This window comes from Daldinia caldariorum (genome assembly GCF_022478825.1).
Source record: "Daldinia caldariorum strain CBS 122874 unplaced genomic scaffold F4812scaffold_14, whole genome shotgun sequence".
Taxonomy (NCBI): Eukaryota; Fungi; Ascomycota; class Sordariomycetes; order Xylariales; family Hypoxylaceae; genus Daldinia; species Daldinia caldariorum.
The window spans coordinates 257,003-274,233 of record NW_025953050.1 but is presented as its reverse complement, the minus strand read 5'-3'; the positions used below and the strand labels follow the sequence as shown (position 1 = coordinate 274,233).

Genomic DNA, 17,231 nt, shown 5'->3' with positions numbered 1-17,231 from the left:
CTTTAACTACTTCCTAGGTATTTACCTACTATGTGTATGATATTCTAATTATTTGAAGTTTAGCATTTATTATCCATCGATGTATGCAAATTGGTGTGTCTCAGATATACCGTGTGATGGCTGTCTAGGGCTGAGTAAAACATACCTAATGTAACCAATGACGAATGAAGCGACATTGTGGTTGGCAGGTCCTATGAATGTTTCTCTCTATCTAGTTCTAGAATAATAATTGACGTATGAATCAAAAGGTTCGATGAGATAGGTGGCATAATACAGATACCAGAGAGGTAACAATTATGCAACAATGGGAAATTACCTAGCAGCGGCTTTCAAACAGTCTTCTCATTAAAACTGTCCTCCACAAGTTGCACAAGAGCTCGAATATCTTTCTGTGAACCGAGAAGATCGAGAAAGGATACATCAACCCGAAAGGTATTCCAGAACCACAACCGCAACTCGGCTGCCATCATGCTGTCCACGCCGAACTGTGATAGGGGTTTTCGGTCGTCAATCTGGTCAGCTGCTGCAAGAATCATGCTCGAGAATCGCTTCTTCACCAAGCGCATAGTAGCCTCTTTTAAGGTGAGAGTCCCAGCTTCTTGCGCGAAAGGAAGTTTGAAGCTGGGTGGTAGCTGATTGAACCACGAGGAGGCACCTTGTATTTCTGATGAACCAGTTTGGTTGGCCATAGACGCTGGCGAATTCCGTGTCTCGGCAGCGATTGCCGAAGCCAGACGGCTCATGCGGAGATCTTTAATTGACTCGAAGCTTGCATAGAAACCTTGGGCCATCAACTTACGAAAGTTGAACGGCTCAAATCCTGTCAGAATATGAGGCTCTATAGGTCCGGCTTCGGCATTTCTCCCAGATAGAGCCATATCTATGACCTGCAGGAATTCAGCTTCGTCCAGAGGTTGAACCCCTTTTCTTAGCAGCATGGCCTCGATTTCTGGATTTTCGTGCAGATATCCCACTTCTGAGATCATCCCGAGCCCAACTGACGTGGCCGGTTTCCCCTGTGCCCTCCGCCAGTGAGCAAAAGCATTTAGGAAGCTATTTGCTGCGCAATAGTTGCTCTCTGTGGGGGTACCGATACTACCTGACATGGAGGACAGCATTAGGAAAAAGTCAAGTTCTTCATTCTCTAGGGCGTGATGCAGATTCCATGTCCCAAGGCACTTCGGTTGGATCGCTGTTTGCCAAGCTGTATGGCTCATCCGGCTAAAAAGCGCCTCGCGTAGTACCATAGCAGCTTGGAAAACGCCGCCAATATTTGGGCCTGCCTCTTTACAAGCCACAATTGCCCTATCTACATCAGATCGGTTTGAGACATCGCCTCGTATCACCGTCACGAAGGCGCCCATGGCTTGAAGTCGCTTTACATGAGCTTGTGCGCTTGGTTTGTCGCATCCAGATCTTCCGAGAAAGCAGAACTTGCGTGCACCTCGAGATATCATCCATCGACTGAGGCTCCGTCCGAGGCCTCCGAGGCACCCCACGAGGAGGTACGACTTATCCGAGTCAAAAATGGTGAGATATGGAGCAGGTACGATCTCCCCATCGCTGTCAGTAAAACAAAGCCGGGTGGATTGTGAAAGAGGGCTTTCGACTTACGGGTATATTGCTGTTATGATTTTCGAGGGACACGACTACTTTTCCTATTCGATCCTTTGTTGAAAAGTATCGGAAGGCTTCGTAAGTCTCTGCAATATCAAACTTCGTTATTGGCGCTGGCTTAATTTGCCCAGACCGATATAGCTTGACTATCTCCTTGATCTTGCTACGATATGATATAACCCCAGTCAGATATCTTCCGATCGCGGGATCCATTGAGTCGAGCGGACAAGGGCGACTTACCTATTCCAAATACTGTGATAGAATTCATCTGTATGCCAATACAGCTCTGTCAGATCGAACGCCGTGAACGTTGAATTCTTCAAAAACAGATGCATATTCAGTTGACCTGCATCAACAATCTCACGCTTTCCGACTTCCACAAATCTTCCAAATGGTGCGATGCATTCCCAACTTGCATGCATTAGCTCACCAGTGAGCGAATTGATAACGACATCGACACCTTCGCCCGTAATTTTCTTGATACCTCGAAGAAAAGACACGTCACGCGAAGAAAATATGTGCGTATCCGGGATGCCAAACTCCGATGTTATAAATTCCCGTTTCGCTTTGGAGCTCACAGTGGTATAGATAGTGGCACCGATCCTCTGTGCAATGGTAATGAGAGCCACGCCCAGTGCGCCAGCACCTGAATGTATCAAAATCGACTCTCCCGATCTGAGACTTGCTCGATCGTCCAGGGCGTATAACGCTGTAGCATAAACGACTGGGAGACTTGCCATGATGGAGAGATCCTCACCAGGAAGAAGTTTATGGACAGCCCACTCTGGAACACGTTCCAATGTTGTGAAATGATTTGGTGCCATAACGACAACTTTGTCCCCGACCTGTATGTTGTTGACCCCTGGTCCAATATCTGCCACAATACCACTGAACTCGCAAGCTGTCGTTGCATCTTTCGTCTCTGTACGCCCATATAATGTATATATGTCTTTAGCATTGAGACTGAAGGCTTTGACATCAACGTCAATAAACCCAACAGGAAGAGGACTTGGCGGTTCACACAGCTGTTGGTAGTAGAGGGTGTGCAGAAGTCCAGGTTTACCGATAGATAGCCGTATTGGTAGATCATTTGCTGGACATTGAGCTTTTTCTTGGCTGTACCGTCCTAACCGGTGGCTAAACAGCGTGTTTAGTTCCGTCTCTGGAACAAAGCGACTTATGTGGAGTAGACCATCCTTTTGAACAAGCTCGCTATCTATGGAATCGGTGCCATCACTCATCAGTAAGCATCTGGTAACATTTTCGCAAGTGAGATCTATCATCGCCGAGGAGTCGCTGAGTGGCCCTATGTCAAGGACCGAGAAGCGCAGGGACGGCTGTTCCAACATCAGTGTACGAGAGAGTCCATGGCATAGCGCCATGTTTGGGTCCGGCAACTCTAACATATTGGCGCCAATGAGCCATAGCATATCTGTTACGGTAGTCGTAATTCTCTGAAGAGATCGCATGTCCTCTTCTGACATACTAGCAAGAAACTCATGTTCGACTTCTAGCATAGAGATGAAAATTGTCTTCTCAGTGAATTTGACTTCATTAATACGACCAAGTGATATCGTTTTCACCTCGAAGCCGGCGCTCCTCTGTAGATGGCCTGCAACAGCAGCCGCCAGTGTGAGGATCAACTGAGAAGGCTTGTGGAAAACAATAATTATGTCTCTGTCTTCCCTAGACATGCTTCCATATGGGCGCATTGCAAGCGAAACATGTTTGCTGACGTCGGTGACAATAAGTGAGGTGGTGTGTGACAAAGCAAGTGCCTCTTCTGACGTTTGGTATACGATAATCCCACTACCAGGAGCAGGAGAAAGCAACCCGTCCAAGCACTGCGTCCAATATTTTTGTAAGTCAGGGACGTTTAATAGAAGAACCAAGTCAAATGGCCCATCTACGTCCTCTGGCAGTTGGACTTGTCCTGTATTGTCGAGTAAGACGGTATGAAAACAATCACACTGTGGGAATTCACCGTCCGCTTCTAAGACAAGTAACCGTCTTCTGGCCGCTTCACACTCTCCAACTATCTTGAGTACTCGCATATCTGGGTTCTTATGCCCTGCAAGGTCAAGTAGGACTTTGACCGCTGTAAAAGCCTCATCTCCTACAGTATCGAGAGAGCCATTTCTCGCAACATTAGCAATGTACTTGTTGATTTGCCTTTTGGAATTTGAATGCAATCTGGTAATGTCTGGTTTCCAGCGAGCGCAGAGCATCGGGTGTCGTAGGATGACCGAACCATTTGAGGACAAGGCATCGGTCGTTCTGGACGTATATAATGACAATCGAACACCCTTGAAGTCAACCAATGGTTGACCGTCAGGATCTCTAAGTGTACTGTCTATTTGCATGGTGGAGACTCCAGTCTTACAGGAGTGTGTGTGGATAGGGGCATCATAGTCTAAGCTTTTATGTCCTGGCACCCAAACTCGGGCTTGAGATATGAAGCTCAAAAGATAGGCCCGAAGAGAGGAAACGTCACCTCCTGTACTCCCGATTATGGCCGCTTGTAGGCAAGCATCAATTGTAATGGGGTGAATAGGATAATCAATGGCATTAGGCCCTTCGGCAGCGGAAGGTGTGAGTTTAGTAGTGCAGACGCTCTTCGGTGTTTTTCTGTTGCCATCAGTGCTTAGGCTGATTAAGGACCTGAAGTCACCTTCGAAGGAAAGACCCTCTTCCTTAGCCTTCTCGTAAAATTTATCGGTGGCCCATACTTCGAAGTCTGCGGTATCCGATATCATCGTAGTTCCTCCATAGTCACTGGAGTCATCTAAACATACTCCGCCGGCGCAATGTACAACCACCTGGCCTGCTACCCACGAAGAAATCTTAAAGTCATACTAAGTAGATGAAGCCGTTGCTGTCGACAACCTTCGTGGGGACATGGTGGTGTAAAGTTCGACATCATCCTTTGTAGTATCGTCATCTTCGGGCAAGATGAGAGCTGCGGCGACATTTACTTGCCGAAAATCAAACCCAAAGCGTCGTCCAGTTGTTTGATGTTGAACAATACCTTTGATACCGAGCATTTGAGAAAGCGCTTCAATCGCAACAGCAAGATAACCCGCAGCGGGAAAGACGATCTGCTTTTCGATTTTATGGCCTCTTATCCAAGGCATCTCATCTAGGCGTAGGATGTTACGCCAACTCCAATCGGTACCATTGCCGGCAAGCTGTCTTGATCCTAATAATTCATGACGGATATGTTGCCTGTTCCTTAAATCAACGCTGGCTCGAGACTCGTACCAGAGAACTTTGCCGTAGTCCCAAGGGTATGTTGGTAGATCGAATATGTGCCCTAGGCCTATAGTTGACAGCTCATTCACCTCATTCCAGTTGATCCGATTACCACGGAGGAACAAGGTGCCAGCAAGTTGCTTCATACAGAAGTCTGCGTCAGAGCCTTTGGCCAATGTCGAGGTATAACTTAATTGTTCGTCGCTTAGCTGGAGCTTTGCCCGAATCTGTTGAATAGGACCTTTTAGTGCCGGGTGCGGCCCAATTTCGATCAATTGGAAGTTTCCCTCGGCAGAAAGGTTGCTGAGAGCAGAGCTAAACTGTACTGGCTTTTGGAGATTTTCCCGCCAGTAACTTGTTGTAGCAACGTCAGTTTCAAAGATGCGAAGCTGATCTCCAGAATACCCTACAGAAGAATACATTTTGGCTCTCAATAGAGGTGTCGTGGTTTCGGGAAGGTTCTGTGCGAGGAGCTGTTCGTATATTCCCCCAACTTCCTGCATAATAGGTGAATGGTATGCGCGACCTCCTGTTTCCAGTCTGCGAACGAACACGCCTTGGCTTTTCAAAACTTCTATGGTTGTGTCCATCTCTTCAGATAGTCCACTTAAGGTTACGCTCTCAGGGGCATTGACACAAGCAACGCATACTTTCCCCTGAAGTTTGTTTGTGCTGATGAATCTTTCAGAAGCCTCAAGACTGAGCCCAACAGCCAACATTGCGCCTGGTGATCGAACCCTTTCTACAGCGTACCCACGAAAGTAAGCTATAGCAATAGCCTGAGACGCCGTTAGGAGACCAGCTGCATAGGCAGCAGCAATCTCACCAGATGAATGCCCAACAACAGCTGACGCGATTATACCCCAAGTTCGCAACATATCAACCAAAGCAATCTGAATAGCTGTACAGAGCGTCTGGCTTCGTGTAGCTTCATTTATCAGGTCATCGTGACAGGTGAGAAGAGTCCCTTCCATGGTCCATTCAGGGGCATATGGGGACGGTAACCCTTTCAGAACTCCGTCGAGTTGGCGTATGCTCATTAGAAATGACATATTCACTTTTAGGAGCTGCCTTCCCATTCCTGAGTATTGTGCACCTTGGCCGGTGAAGACAAAGGCAAATGGCGGCAGGCTCGCAGGAAGAAAATCCACAGCTTCGTTTCCGTCGTTCTTATGCACCGTTAGCTTCTTATCAAAGAGAGCATGAGCTATAAGGAAGCTCTTCATCCTGAGCTGGGACCTGCGTTGTGTCAGGGTAAAAGTGAGCCTTGCGAGGGTTTCTGTATCCGACTGTCCAACGACACTTCTAATTTGCTCAATTCGCCTGTCGAGCGATATGGCAGATGCAGCAGATACAGGTAATATAAAGCTCTGGGATAGGCATCCTACGACACCTATTCTTTCGTGCGACGAAGCTTTTAACAGGTAGCTGTTTGCAGACTCCAAGACTACGTGAGCGTTGGCGCCTCCATATCCAAACGAATTGATACTGGCACGACGGACACCACTGGGCCAACTTTCAACCTCAGTCGCAACCTTAAAGTTCCGCGATTCGAGTTTCACTTGGAATTTTAGATTTATCAGCAGAACAATACTCTAGCAGTGGTGATATTCTGCTCACATTTGGGGTTCAGATTGGTCACGCCATGCGTAGGTGGAATTACGCCGTTGTCTAAGGCCAGAGCAACCTTGATGATGGACGTAAGACCACTGGCAGCCTCGCTGTGACCCAAATTTGTTTTTACCTATTTATAATACGTTAGATCTAAGGCCGACAGCGTATTAAGTCAGGTAAGTACTCACTGAGCCGATTATTAATGGGGTTCCCATCCTGGGCGAGAAGCAACTCGCTAGGGCGTCAAGTTCGATAGGATCACCTACGGCAGTTCCGGTTCCATGGCATTCGATATAATCTGTGTCGGTGAATCTCAACCCAGCATTGGCATATGCTTTACGTATGGTAGCTTCTTGGGCAACTGCACTTGGCAGGGCAATTCCTGCTGTTTTTCCATTGCTACAAACAGTTCAGTTACCAAATTTGGTAGCCAAGTCAATGGGAAGCATGGGCATGCTTACGCAGTAGTAGCAGTACCGCGAACAACAGCCCAAATCTTATCCCCGTCTCTCAGAGCAGATGATAGTGGCTTTAGATATATCGCGTTAATCCCCTCCGCTCTGCCATAGCCATCAGCGGCAACGTCAAAGGTATGGCATGTCGAAGTTGGTGACAAAATGCCCCCTTTCATTGTTCCTAAGTGCTGCTCTGGGGACATTATAAGATTCGCAGCTGCAACTATTGCCTCCTCACAATCTCCTGACCGGATTGCACTGACTGCACTGTGGAAACAGTACAGTGAAGAAGAACAAGCTGTGTCAAGTGTGAAACTATAAACTATCCGTTAGTTTGGGGGAAAATTATTATATTGAGATATCTGGTTACCTGGGCCCTTGTAGGTTGAAGATGTTACTAATTCGATTTGCTAGGATTGACGTTCCGGCTCCAGTGGCAGTATATCTTGAGCCGTAATCAGGATCTCTTGTTTGCATTGTTTGATAGTCTTGAGTGAAGTTCCCTACAAACACACCCGTATTGGTTCCTATGCCGTATTAATGCTCCAAACACTTTTTTCAAAATACTTTATTGATACTTTACGATACCTGAGATCTGCTCCATGGACAATCCCGCATGTTCAAGGCATTCATACACACTTCCAGGAGCTGACGCTGCTGTGGGTCCATGTAAGTTGCTTCGAGGTTATTGATATTGAAAAATGCGTTGTCGAACTGGCGAATATCCTCCTGTATAAAGTACCCGCCGTTTGCACTCATGACTCCGGACCGTTTGCTGTCGGGGTGATAGAAACCCTTCATATTGAAGCGCTGGGCAGGTACCACACCCTGGGACGATTTATTCTTAATTATGAAGTCCCATAACTGCGATGGTGAACCTATCTCGCCTGGAAGACGGCAAGCTAAAATTTGGTTATGTTAGAGCACCGATGATTATTCGATTGCTTAAGGATACGCCATAGGTGTAGCCACGAAACATACCTAATCCAACAATACAGACTAGATCTTGGCCAGCACTGGAACTCCCACCAGGCAATATACTGCGCCCGCCAGATTCACTGTTCACAGTCATAGTAGCTTCCAGGTTCGAGTTTGGCAAATCACTAGAGACTGGCTCGGCCATGGAAATTTGGGAATCCAACACGGTACGCAAATATTCTACGATATACACGACTCATGATATTTATGCACTTGTTTGCATAGATTCAAATTTGGGGACATTTCATCCTCTACGTAATATCCCAAGGCCGAAGCTTGAATCGCACTATATAACGTAGAGTAGCTTTGGTAAATTTCGTTTGGTACCTCCCATAAGAGAAAATGTACATGTACTGGGACTTACATGTAATCATCGGGAAGCTACCTCGATATGAAGCCTCAGGGTGACCTGGGCGCTGTCCTACATAAGAATAGGACCAATCGGAATAGACTTAGTGGTAGCATTTACACATCCACGCAGAATCGGGCTTCGGAGACATACAAGATAACGCATCTTGTTCCGCGCCGCATGCGTGGCCTGCTTATTTCGGTGATATTATGCAACTATCTCCGTAGGTGGCATGCGGTCTGGAGGTATTCTAGAGGCACAGGAAATCGTTTAGACTTTGAGTACTTACCGTAGAGCAAGCCCCGACTCATGCCGTCAACTTCTCTTCCTTAGAATACTTTGAATTAGAAGCGTATGCTCACTTGAACAACAAATCCAACATCCTACCATGGCTTCCACACAGCAAAGCAAGCCTAAAAGCGAGTTGAAAGAAGGTGAAATCAACGAGTATGGCCTTCCTCACAACCCCCGAGGCCTGGGATATATTTCGCAGGGCTTCCCAGCGCCAGGCTTACGTCGTAATGTACGACATATCACTGGTCATGACGCGAATGGCAAAGCCGTGTTTAAAAGCACAGACTGTGGTGACCATCATCTCATCATGGGCGAGCAGCAAGGCCTCTCAAACATCATGTATTCGACCCACGAAACCCCAGTGGACATCAATGACGACGTTGACATCAAGTATGCAAAAGAGAATCTGGTTCGTACTACCCCTTCATCACTAGACTGGATTGATGACTATGATTTCTACTCCTACCATCTCTATGACATGGCTGATAAAAACTTATTACACGTAGCCGCCTCTCCATTACCAGCATGGTACTGTGCTTCGTATGATTGACTTCGCACCAAACGAGCTATCGCCCATGCACAGGGCTGTTTCCATAGACTACGGTGTTGTATTGGATGGTGAGTTCGAGCTGATCCTCGAGTCGGGAGAGCGGCGTATCATGCGACAGGGAGACATCTGCATTCAACGTGCTACAGCACACCAATGGCACAATATATCTGGCGGGGGGAATCTTCCTGGCCGGGTGATGTGGTTTTTGATCGGAGTTAAGGATGTCATTGTGAATGGAGAGAAGCTCGAGAGTTATTTAGGGGCATTGGGTATTTACTATAAGGGAGATGCGGATGAAGGGTCAGGCAAAGAGGCGACAGAAGAGACCGTCTAAGCACCAGGGAGGGCGATGAGGAGAGTACAAAATTAGGTACCTGTCATATTCATTCATAGTAGGAGGTAGGTAGGGTTATACGAAGCTACTGAGCCCGATACGTGAAGCTTCCACCATACCTTACCCGTTTGTGAGTTAGCCTTCCGTCCTTTTTTGAAAGCTCTTCTTCAATTTTCCAAAACCGAACATTCTCCATAGTATTGAATCCTAGTAGGTACCAGGTAGTTAGTCTCGACGTCTATAAAGTCCCAGTGATGTTGCCATACCCAAATTTTGCGAGGCGCTACCGCATCCAAGAGGCGGACCAGTAAACTAGCATGACCTTACCAGAACCATGCTGGTGGGGTCAACTGAATTATATTCCGCTTCAGTGTTAAAATCGATTCTTCGTCTGTGACATCAAGTGGGAAGCATGTGATGCCGAACCTAGTGAGATGTTCACTAGACTCGGAAGGCAGTACAGTTGCAATGGGCTGGATACTATGCCTAACGTATTCGCGGACCAATGCTTCCCCCTATTCCGCCCTCACCACACCTTAACAGTAGATTAGCCACCGTAAAACACGTATAGGAGCAGGCCGATGCGCATACCCAGTGATCAGAGCAAACTTCAGGCGATACTGCGGCATTCCTGGTAGTACCTAAAAAAATGAAAATAATAAAAATAATAATAATAAAACAGGTACCTATGTCTATGGAATTCTTTAGTTAACACGGCGGAAAGGGGACCTAATTGAAGTTTGAACAGCCCTGGAAGATACCCAGGCATTTACCTAACCTGCGGGTGTTTTCCTTGTAATACATCAGGACACGTCTTCCGGTCCTATACAAAATATTATGTAGGTAGGTACTGACAGAGACAAACCGCTAAGCCAAAAGTATATTCTTAATAGCAAAATTGCTATTACAGTCTATCTGACCATGAGTGGTATTACCACTCACAGGTACCTAGGTAGGATGTTGCACGAATCCTTGGTACTTAATGCAAAGATCAGGACTGGAGTTGGGGAGGGGTTAAATGGTTACACGACTTCCTCTAAAATACCTTTAGGAGGTACCTAACTTAACATATCATGTATCTAGTGTGGCTTCTACCTAATTCTTGTTACACCACATATGAGGTAGGTGCTTTGGGGTGGCACAATTGGAGGTCTCCCTTTATCTCGGTCCAAGTCGGACTTAAAAAGGAAAACTGGAAGATTTTAAACATCACAAAAAAAAAAACTGGTTTGTCCCCCATGTGCATTCATTATTGCTGGTGGCAGTCGATATATGCGTTAGATACAGTGCGCAATCCCTCCAACGTAACTGGGCGTAAATGAAATGTTGGGAGGCTCTCCCTCAATACCTTAATACTCACACATAATAAATGACCACATTTACCATCTCTCACTTATCATCGCACTCATCATTAAAGGTTTCCCTGTAAATCCATCTGTTGCAGCCTCATACCCTAGGTAACCCTCCTATTGAGGTATTTCCTACCTAGTAATTATCTCACCATGACTACCCCAACTTTCACCAATATCGAGAAGCGGGCGGGTGTGCTGGATTTCTTGCGCCGCCAATTATTCGAAGAACCGACTTTACCACATGATGTCGACCTCACAGGGAAAACAGTAGTTGTAACTGGATCAAATACCGGCATCGGCTTCGAATGTGCCCGTCAGTTACTGGACTTGGGAACGAGCAAGCTTATTATGGCAGTACGCAATGAATCCAAGGGACAAGCAGCAAGATCGGCTTTACTGTCGAGCCATTCTTCTCTCCCGGAAAATAGCATCGAAGTATGGCAACTAGATCTCCATTCATACGATAGCATCACCGCATTTGTAGAACGTACAAAGGATCTCGAACGCCTAGACATTGTCATTTTAAATGCTGGCATATCGAAGCAGTTCTTCGACCTCACCCCATCAACAGGCCACGAGGAAACCATCCAGGTCAATGTTATATCGACCGCTCTGCTCGCTATCAACCTCCTTCCTCTACTGAAGCTTAAGAACCCCCCAGGCCAACCTGGTTGCTTAGTTATAGTATCATCAGATGTAGCGTCTTGGGCTAAGTTCAAAGAGAGAAACTCTACGCCGCTCTTGGCTGCGCTTGACAAGCGCGAGGCATTCAGCAAAATAGATCGTTATCCCACCTCTAAGCTTCTTGCTCAGTTATTTGTGACCGAGCTGACGAGACGAGTCCCCTCTTCTGTTGCTGTGGTCACGCTTCCTAATCCAGGTTGGTGCTATAATACGGGCCTCGGACATGTCTCGGGTGGCACCATCGGAGAGAGGATTGTGGCCATCCCCAGGCGGATCTTAGGGCGCCGCCCTTCGGTTGGAGCTCGAGCAGTTACCGACGCAGCCGTTCATTATGGGGTCGAGGCGCACGGCCAGTATAGTGAAGACTGTAAATTACAGCCGTAAGTGTCGCTCTTGTTTCTGACAAACCGAATTGGCTCTTTGGACCTAACTAAGAAAACTTGTCAACAGCAAAGCCCCTATTTTCTACAAGCCTGAAGGCGATAAGCTTTCCAAGACACTTTGGGACGAGGTTATGGCGGAGCTGTCATTCGCAAAGGTGAGAGATATCATTCAAGAACTTGAAAAAGGGAACTAGTTATAGTGCCTGTAGTATCATTTTGAGCCTTTCATTGCTGATCGAGAACTATGGAACTTCTATGTATCTACTACAATTTTGTGTCGGTAGCCAATACCTAATCGCCCAGTTTGTTGCTTTAGGTCGAATAGGCGTTTAGTAGTATGCGTCAACTTTCCACTAGATACAAGTTGTTGTAGAACAATAATAAGAGTTGCTCATTGTGAACTTGAAATGGTGTCGACTCCTAAGGACAGAAATATCACAACTTTTTCATATCTTACTACCTAGCGCAAAAGCAGACTACTGTCAAACAACATGACCCCGCGGAGCGGGGGTCATGTTGAGACATCCTTTAGCACCTTGCCTTAGGTAGGTAAGGTAGGTACTTACATGGCCCCATGGTTTCATGGAGAGAGGTGAGGAATATCTTAAAGTAATGTGCTACTCTAGGTACCTGACCTTAGGTAGGAGGTAGGTAGGTAGGTACCTTAGGTACGCAACTTTCAGACATATCTTCCTAAATGTTAAACAGCGCCACTGGGTAGCGATGCTGTTGCTATTCTTAGACCGTCGAATGCTAGCAACATGGACAGTAGCTCTGGAAACAGTGTTAGCAAGCCGCGTTTTATCTTACATGATGACAGGACCAAGTTACTTATATGATCAGCTTTCCCCCCTTGAGAATCCGAGACTTCCTCTACTCACCTAGGCACTGGCCAAGATTTACTAATTTATTATTCCAATATGATAAGCTTCGCTTCGTTGAACGAAACCCAAAAAATGCAATTCTCAACAGCGGTGCCCTGCAACCCCCAGAGGGCCTAGAACCCAACTTCGACAATCCGACCAGTGACGTACCTGGAGCATCCGCTGTGTTCTCGGTGTGTCTGGTATTGTCGACTATTGCGGTCTTAGGACGTTTGTATACCAGATTCTTCCTTCTCAAGCAACATTACATATCAGATTGTACGATAAACTCATATCTCAAAGCCATATTATCGCATTTCTAGACACCTTAATAGCTAACCAGTATCAGATATACTAGCAATAGGATACGTATGTACCTATTATCATATTCTTCACGTTGGATTACTTACCTAGGCACCTGTTTCTTACATACCTACCTGCCTCCTACCTAAAGTACTTATGCCTTTTTACTAGGGCTTCTTCATCTCGGAGTTCGCCTTTATATACAAGATGGCTACGGTGCCTGGCCTATTTGTCCATTTGTGGGACGTCCGCTGGAGAGATTTCATCAGTTTTCTCAAGGTAAGCAAGCTACCGAAGTACCTGATAATCAGTCCAAAATGTCTCATACTCGCAACCAATAGAATGTTTACATCACATCTCAGCTGTACATGTTCAGCATCCTATCCATCAAGATCGCGATACTCCTGGAATGGATCCACATCTTTGTCGCTCCCGGCAGCCGTGGCTTGGTGTACTGGGCAGCCCATGTCACAATTTGGATCAACGTGGGGTTCTATCTATCCGTCTTTGTTACCAACGAAATCGCGTGTACGCCCTACGAGTATAGCTGGAACAAACTGATAGACGGTAGCTGCGAACGTGCTGACACCCACTACACAAATCTAGCCTCGTGTGTCTTCAATGTTATATCCGATATTGTAATCTTATTGATCCCATTGAGAGTTATCTGGGGGCTCAACATGCCTCAAAAGAGGAAAGTTGGTATCTCGGTGATTTTCTCTATTGGTTTCATGGCTTGTGCCATGGCAATCCTGCGGCTCGTGGAGACTGTCCAATATACCGAATCCCCCGACTATACCTATACATTCGCCGGGACCATGCTTGCTAGCGGCGCCGAACTCACGTGTGGTTTCTTAGTGGCGGGCATCCCAAGCTTAGCGAAGCTTTTGTCATCGCTGGACATGCACAAGCTCAAGCGCAAGCTCAGCTTCGATTCTGACTCCGGCCTTGGAAGACTCTGGCACTCAACTCGAAAGGCTACTGGAAGATTGTATCCGAGCCAGGATAACATGGACTCGTCTTCCTTTAGACGAGTCACGACGGATCAGAGCTATCTACACCCGAAGAATTACAACCACCAAACACACAACTATCTGGGGAGTGCATCTTATTCTTCTATGCCGGCTGTCGAAGGTGGAATTTTGCACCAGACGAAGTTTAAAGTGACCGAATCCTACGACCTTGAAGCAGTCGATGCACTCCCTAACGGCCCAAACGTGAGGGGTTGAGACTTAACTCGCAACTTCGGGGCTTCGGGGCTTCGGGGCTTCAAGGCAAACTGGTGTCGTTTTCTCACTTTCGTCTCTTTTTCATTTCTGCTTTTTCTCCTCCGTCTCGATTTTCAGCTTGAAAAGGAGGGTGGGGGCCATGGGGGGCGACTTAGACAAAGCGTTCCAACACATATGACGGTATCATCCAAATGTAACTGGTACATTCGAATGGGCGTAGCGGTAACACAAGTGAAATTGGACCTAGGGAATTTTATTATGTATACCTGGTACCTTACTTCTAAGGTATTTAGGTCCATGTATCTCCTGGTATCCTAGTCCTAGGTAGCCTTAGGTAGGACTCCAAACAATACCTACCTACCTAGGTATATTTAGGCACGCATGGCTGTGAATCTGGCTAATGCCATTGGACATCACTTGAATCGACCAGGACGTGAGCCTCGTTAATCTTCACTGTGCGGTCAACCCCAGTGAAATTCAGAGTTGCACTGTCATATCATCTGCAGCTTTTCTCTTCCCTTTTTCCTTTCTTCCAGCTAGCCACCTAGCTAGGGAGGTAGATAGTCAGTAAATACCCTGTCTAGTGTCCAACATTTTGATTCTAGAACAAGAACATATATCATAGTTTATCACGATGTCGGCAGCATTCAAATGGTCTAGCATCATGCTATCTACTACGTTGGGTTATATTATACCAGGGCTTTCGATCTACGTGAGTCCATAGCGAACCTACCTAACAGTCTTAATACCCGTAGAAAAGAACTAATTGATACATACCCTTGCAAGATACTGATCTACGTGACATACCAAATATTTCTCCATCCTCTTAGTAGTTATCCCGGCCTTCTCATCGCTAAACTTACGGACGGCTACAATGGCTTCTATGCTTTTCAAAGAGGACTTCATTTAAAGACGCGGCAGAACCAGCTGACATATGGTAAGGATGTCTTATACTACAATACGTGCGACGCTACCTGATCTAAGAAGAACACAGCTAACCTTCAAATCCAGGTGCTGTTGTAAGACAAGGGCCTAATAAACTTGTCTTCAACTCTATCAAGGCTCTGCAAGGTAGGACTTCTGATTCCAGACTAATCAGACGTCTATCCCCCATATGTTAACACCAAAGTGTTAGACATATACAGGAATGATCGCACCACAAAACCCAAGGCATACATAGCCTTGGGGCCCGGACTGAGCATACAAACGACCATCACTGCGATAGACCGTCACGTTCACCGATCAAGGCGCCAATTAGTTGGACAGGTAGTATCGGAGCGCTTTATGCGTATGTTCGAGCCGACTATGATCGACCAAATCAACCTGTTCATCCAACAAATACTTCCATCTGCCCTGAATTCAGCTCCAGTCAACATCACCGAACGATCTAAAAACTTGGGGCTTAACATCGCCGGTCTCCTCGGATTCGGATACGACCTGGGCCTCCAGACAAGCGAGGAGAACAGGTTCATGTTTGACATGCTTCACGCCGGGTCGCTCTGGAGCAGCATCTTTTTGCAGTGGCCCAATGCCCGAAGGTTTCGGCTTGGGTTGATTAGCCTGCGAGTTTTCCGTCAATTGAGAGGGAAGTATCTCTCCGTGGTGGAGAAGATGATCGCTTCTCGCCAAAGACAGGATAAGGACGCTCAGCGTGACCTGTATTCTGTTCTTGCTGACGCACTAGACTCCGAGAACGGTGGTCTGCGACAAAGTGAGCTTTGGGCCGAAGCAAATCTCTTCCTGGTGGCAGGTAAGTCACTATTAACCGGACCTTGCATTAGGTACTGCTCTGTTATCTTTACATTTTAGGTACTAAATCAATTCCGCTAGCTGGTGACACGGCAAAAACAGCACTCTGTGCTGTCTTCTTTTACCTGTCACGTAACGACGACTGCTACAAGAAACTTGCTCATGAGATTCGATCTACATTTACCGTCGGGAGTGAGATCCGAGGTCCAGCTTTGGCCGCCTGTCGTTATCTACGAGCTTGCATTGATGAAGCCCTACGGATGTCCCCGCCTGCGGCCGGAGTACTCTGGAGGGAATCCCTTCACACAGCTGGCGATTTACCTTTCACCGTCGACGGGCACGTCATCCCCGGGGGTACTCTGGTAGGCGTGAATATTTATTCCGTCCATCACATCGCGGAGTATTTCCCCGACCCCTTTACGTATCAACCGGAACGGTGGCTAGATAACACTATGCCCACGGAGAAGAAAAGAATCATGCGCGACGCGTTCGTTCCATTCTCGCTCGGCCCCCGAGGATGCGCAGGCCAGGCTATGGCATATTCGGAGATTTCTCTTGCCGTTGCTAAAACGATGTGGTATTTTGACTTTGAGCGTGCGAAGGGTCGCTTAGGTGAAATAGGAGCTGGAGCACAAGGGGCGGGCGAGGGAAGGGAACAGCCAGGGGAGTTCCAGTTACTTGACAACTTCACCGCAAGTCACGATGGTCCTTATCTAACGTTTCATTGTCGAGAGAACCTATATGAAGATCTAAACAACGCGGAATCAAGAGAGGGCTGAAGATCAATATAGACAGTCGTGAATGCGAATCATATCGGGAGGAATTTCATCAGATTACCAGCTTGTAATGCCTATTACTTTACGTACCTATCTAGTTAGTCGCATGCAATTCTACTTGTAGCTCATTTGCGCCAATTTCAACTGCCACATGCCCAAGTGCCTGGGACCGCTCGTTCATTCTAGTTGAAGCTACCAGGGACCTATACAGGGGGTATATACAGGATATAGCATAGTCCTACATATAACAAGTTCCTATATTGATAAGTAGTACCTTAGATATTCATTCACGCGAACCCTCCAATTGAGAAGCAACCATCTACTGTCGGAAATGTGAAGAAGTGCATAGATGTCAATATATCGGAGGTACATGACTCCTTGGATTTGTAATTATCACGCTGCATTGATTTTGCTTTTCGGGCGTTATTAATGGTTTGGTGTGGCTGCAT

At 46.7% G+C, this 17,231-nt stretch overlaps 5 protein-coding genes across 5 annotated transcripts; 4 read left to right on the top strand and 1 right to left on the bottom strand.

Moving 5' to 3' along the window:
• Positions 1–27: 27 nt before the first annotated feature.
• Positions 28–8,010, bottom strand: F4812DRAFT_466092 (polyketide synthase-like protein; the record flags this gene model as incomplete). The annotated part of the gene is made up of 13 exons (XM_047938518.1): positions 28–1,553; positions 1,615–1,780; positions 1,858–4,392; positions 4,474–5,443; positions 5,477–5,593; positions 5,627–6,430; positions 6,490–6,613; positions 6,672–6,882; positions 6,945–7,253; positions 7,309–7,465; positions 7,527–7,536; positions 7,578–7,840; positions 7,920–8,010. The coding sequence occupies 13 exons, from the start codon at positions 8,008–8,010 to the stop codon at positions 330–332; spliced, it is 6,981 nt and encodes a 2,326-aa protein (XP_047787955.1). The 3' UTR covers positions 28–329.
• Positions 8,011–8,653: 643 nt separating this feature from the next.
• F4812DRAFT_466086 (uncharacterized protein) lies at positions 8,654–9,679 on the top strand (the record flags this gene model as incomplete). The annotated part of the gene is made up of 2 exons (XM_047938517.1): positions 8,654–8,968; positions 9,066–9,679. 2 exons carry the CDS (start codon positions 8,654–8,656, stop codon positions 9,441–9,443), a joined length of 693 nt encoding a protein of 230 aa, XP_047787954.1. The 3' UTR covers positions 9,444–9,679.
• A 977-nt stretch (positions 9,680–10,656) lies between these two features.
• On the top strand, positions 10,657–12,569 carry F4812DRAFT_436939 (retinol dehydrogenase 12). Its single transcript, XM_047934888.1, has 2 exons — positions 10,657–11,859; positions 11,930–12,569. Exons 1-2 carry the CDS (start codon positions 10,946–10,948, stop codon positions 12,054–12,056), a joined length of 1,041 nt encoding a protein of 346 aa, XP_047787953.1. The 5' UTR covers positions 10,657–10,945; the 3' UTR covers positions 12,057–12,569.
• On the top strand, positions 12,412–14,314 carry F4812DRAFT_104979 (uncharacterized protein). Its single transcript, XM_047929297.1, has 4 exons — positions 12,412–13,004; positions 13,075–13,094; positions 13,200–13,307; positions 13,370–14,314. The coding sequence occupies exons 1-4, from the start codon at positions 12,698–12,700 to the stop codon at positions 14,255–14,257; spliced, it is 1,323 nt and encodes a 440-aa protein (XP_047787952.1). The 5' UTR covers positions 12,412–12,697; the 3' UTR covers positions 14,258–14,314.
• A 577-nt stretch (positions 14,315–14,891) lies between these two features.
• On the top strand, positions 14,892–16,785 carry F4812DRAFT_461329 (cytochrome P450; the record flags this gene model as incomplete). Its single annotated transcript, XM_047937846.1, has 5 exons — positions 14,892–14,969; positions 15,044–15,194; positions 15,269–15,328; positions 15,393–16,007; positions 16,088–16,785. 5 exons carry the CDS (start codon positions 14,892–14,894, stop codon positions 16,783–16,785), a joined length of 1,602 nt encoding a protein of 533 aa, XP_047787951.1.
• Between the last annotated feature and the right edge of the window lie 446 nt (positions 16,786–17,231).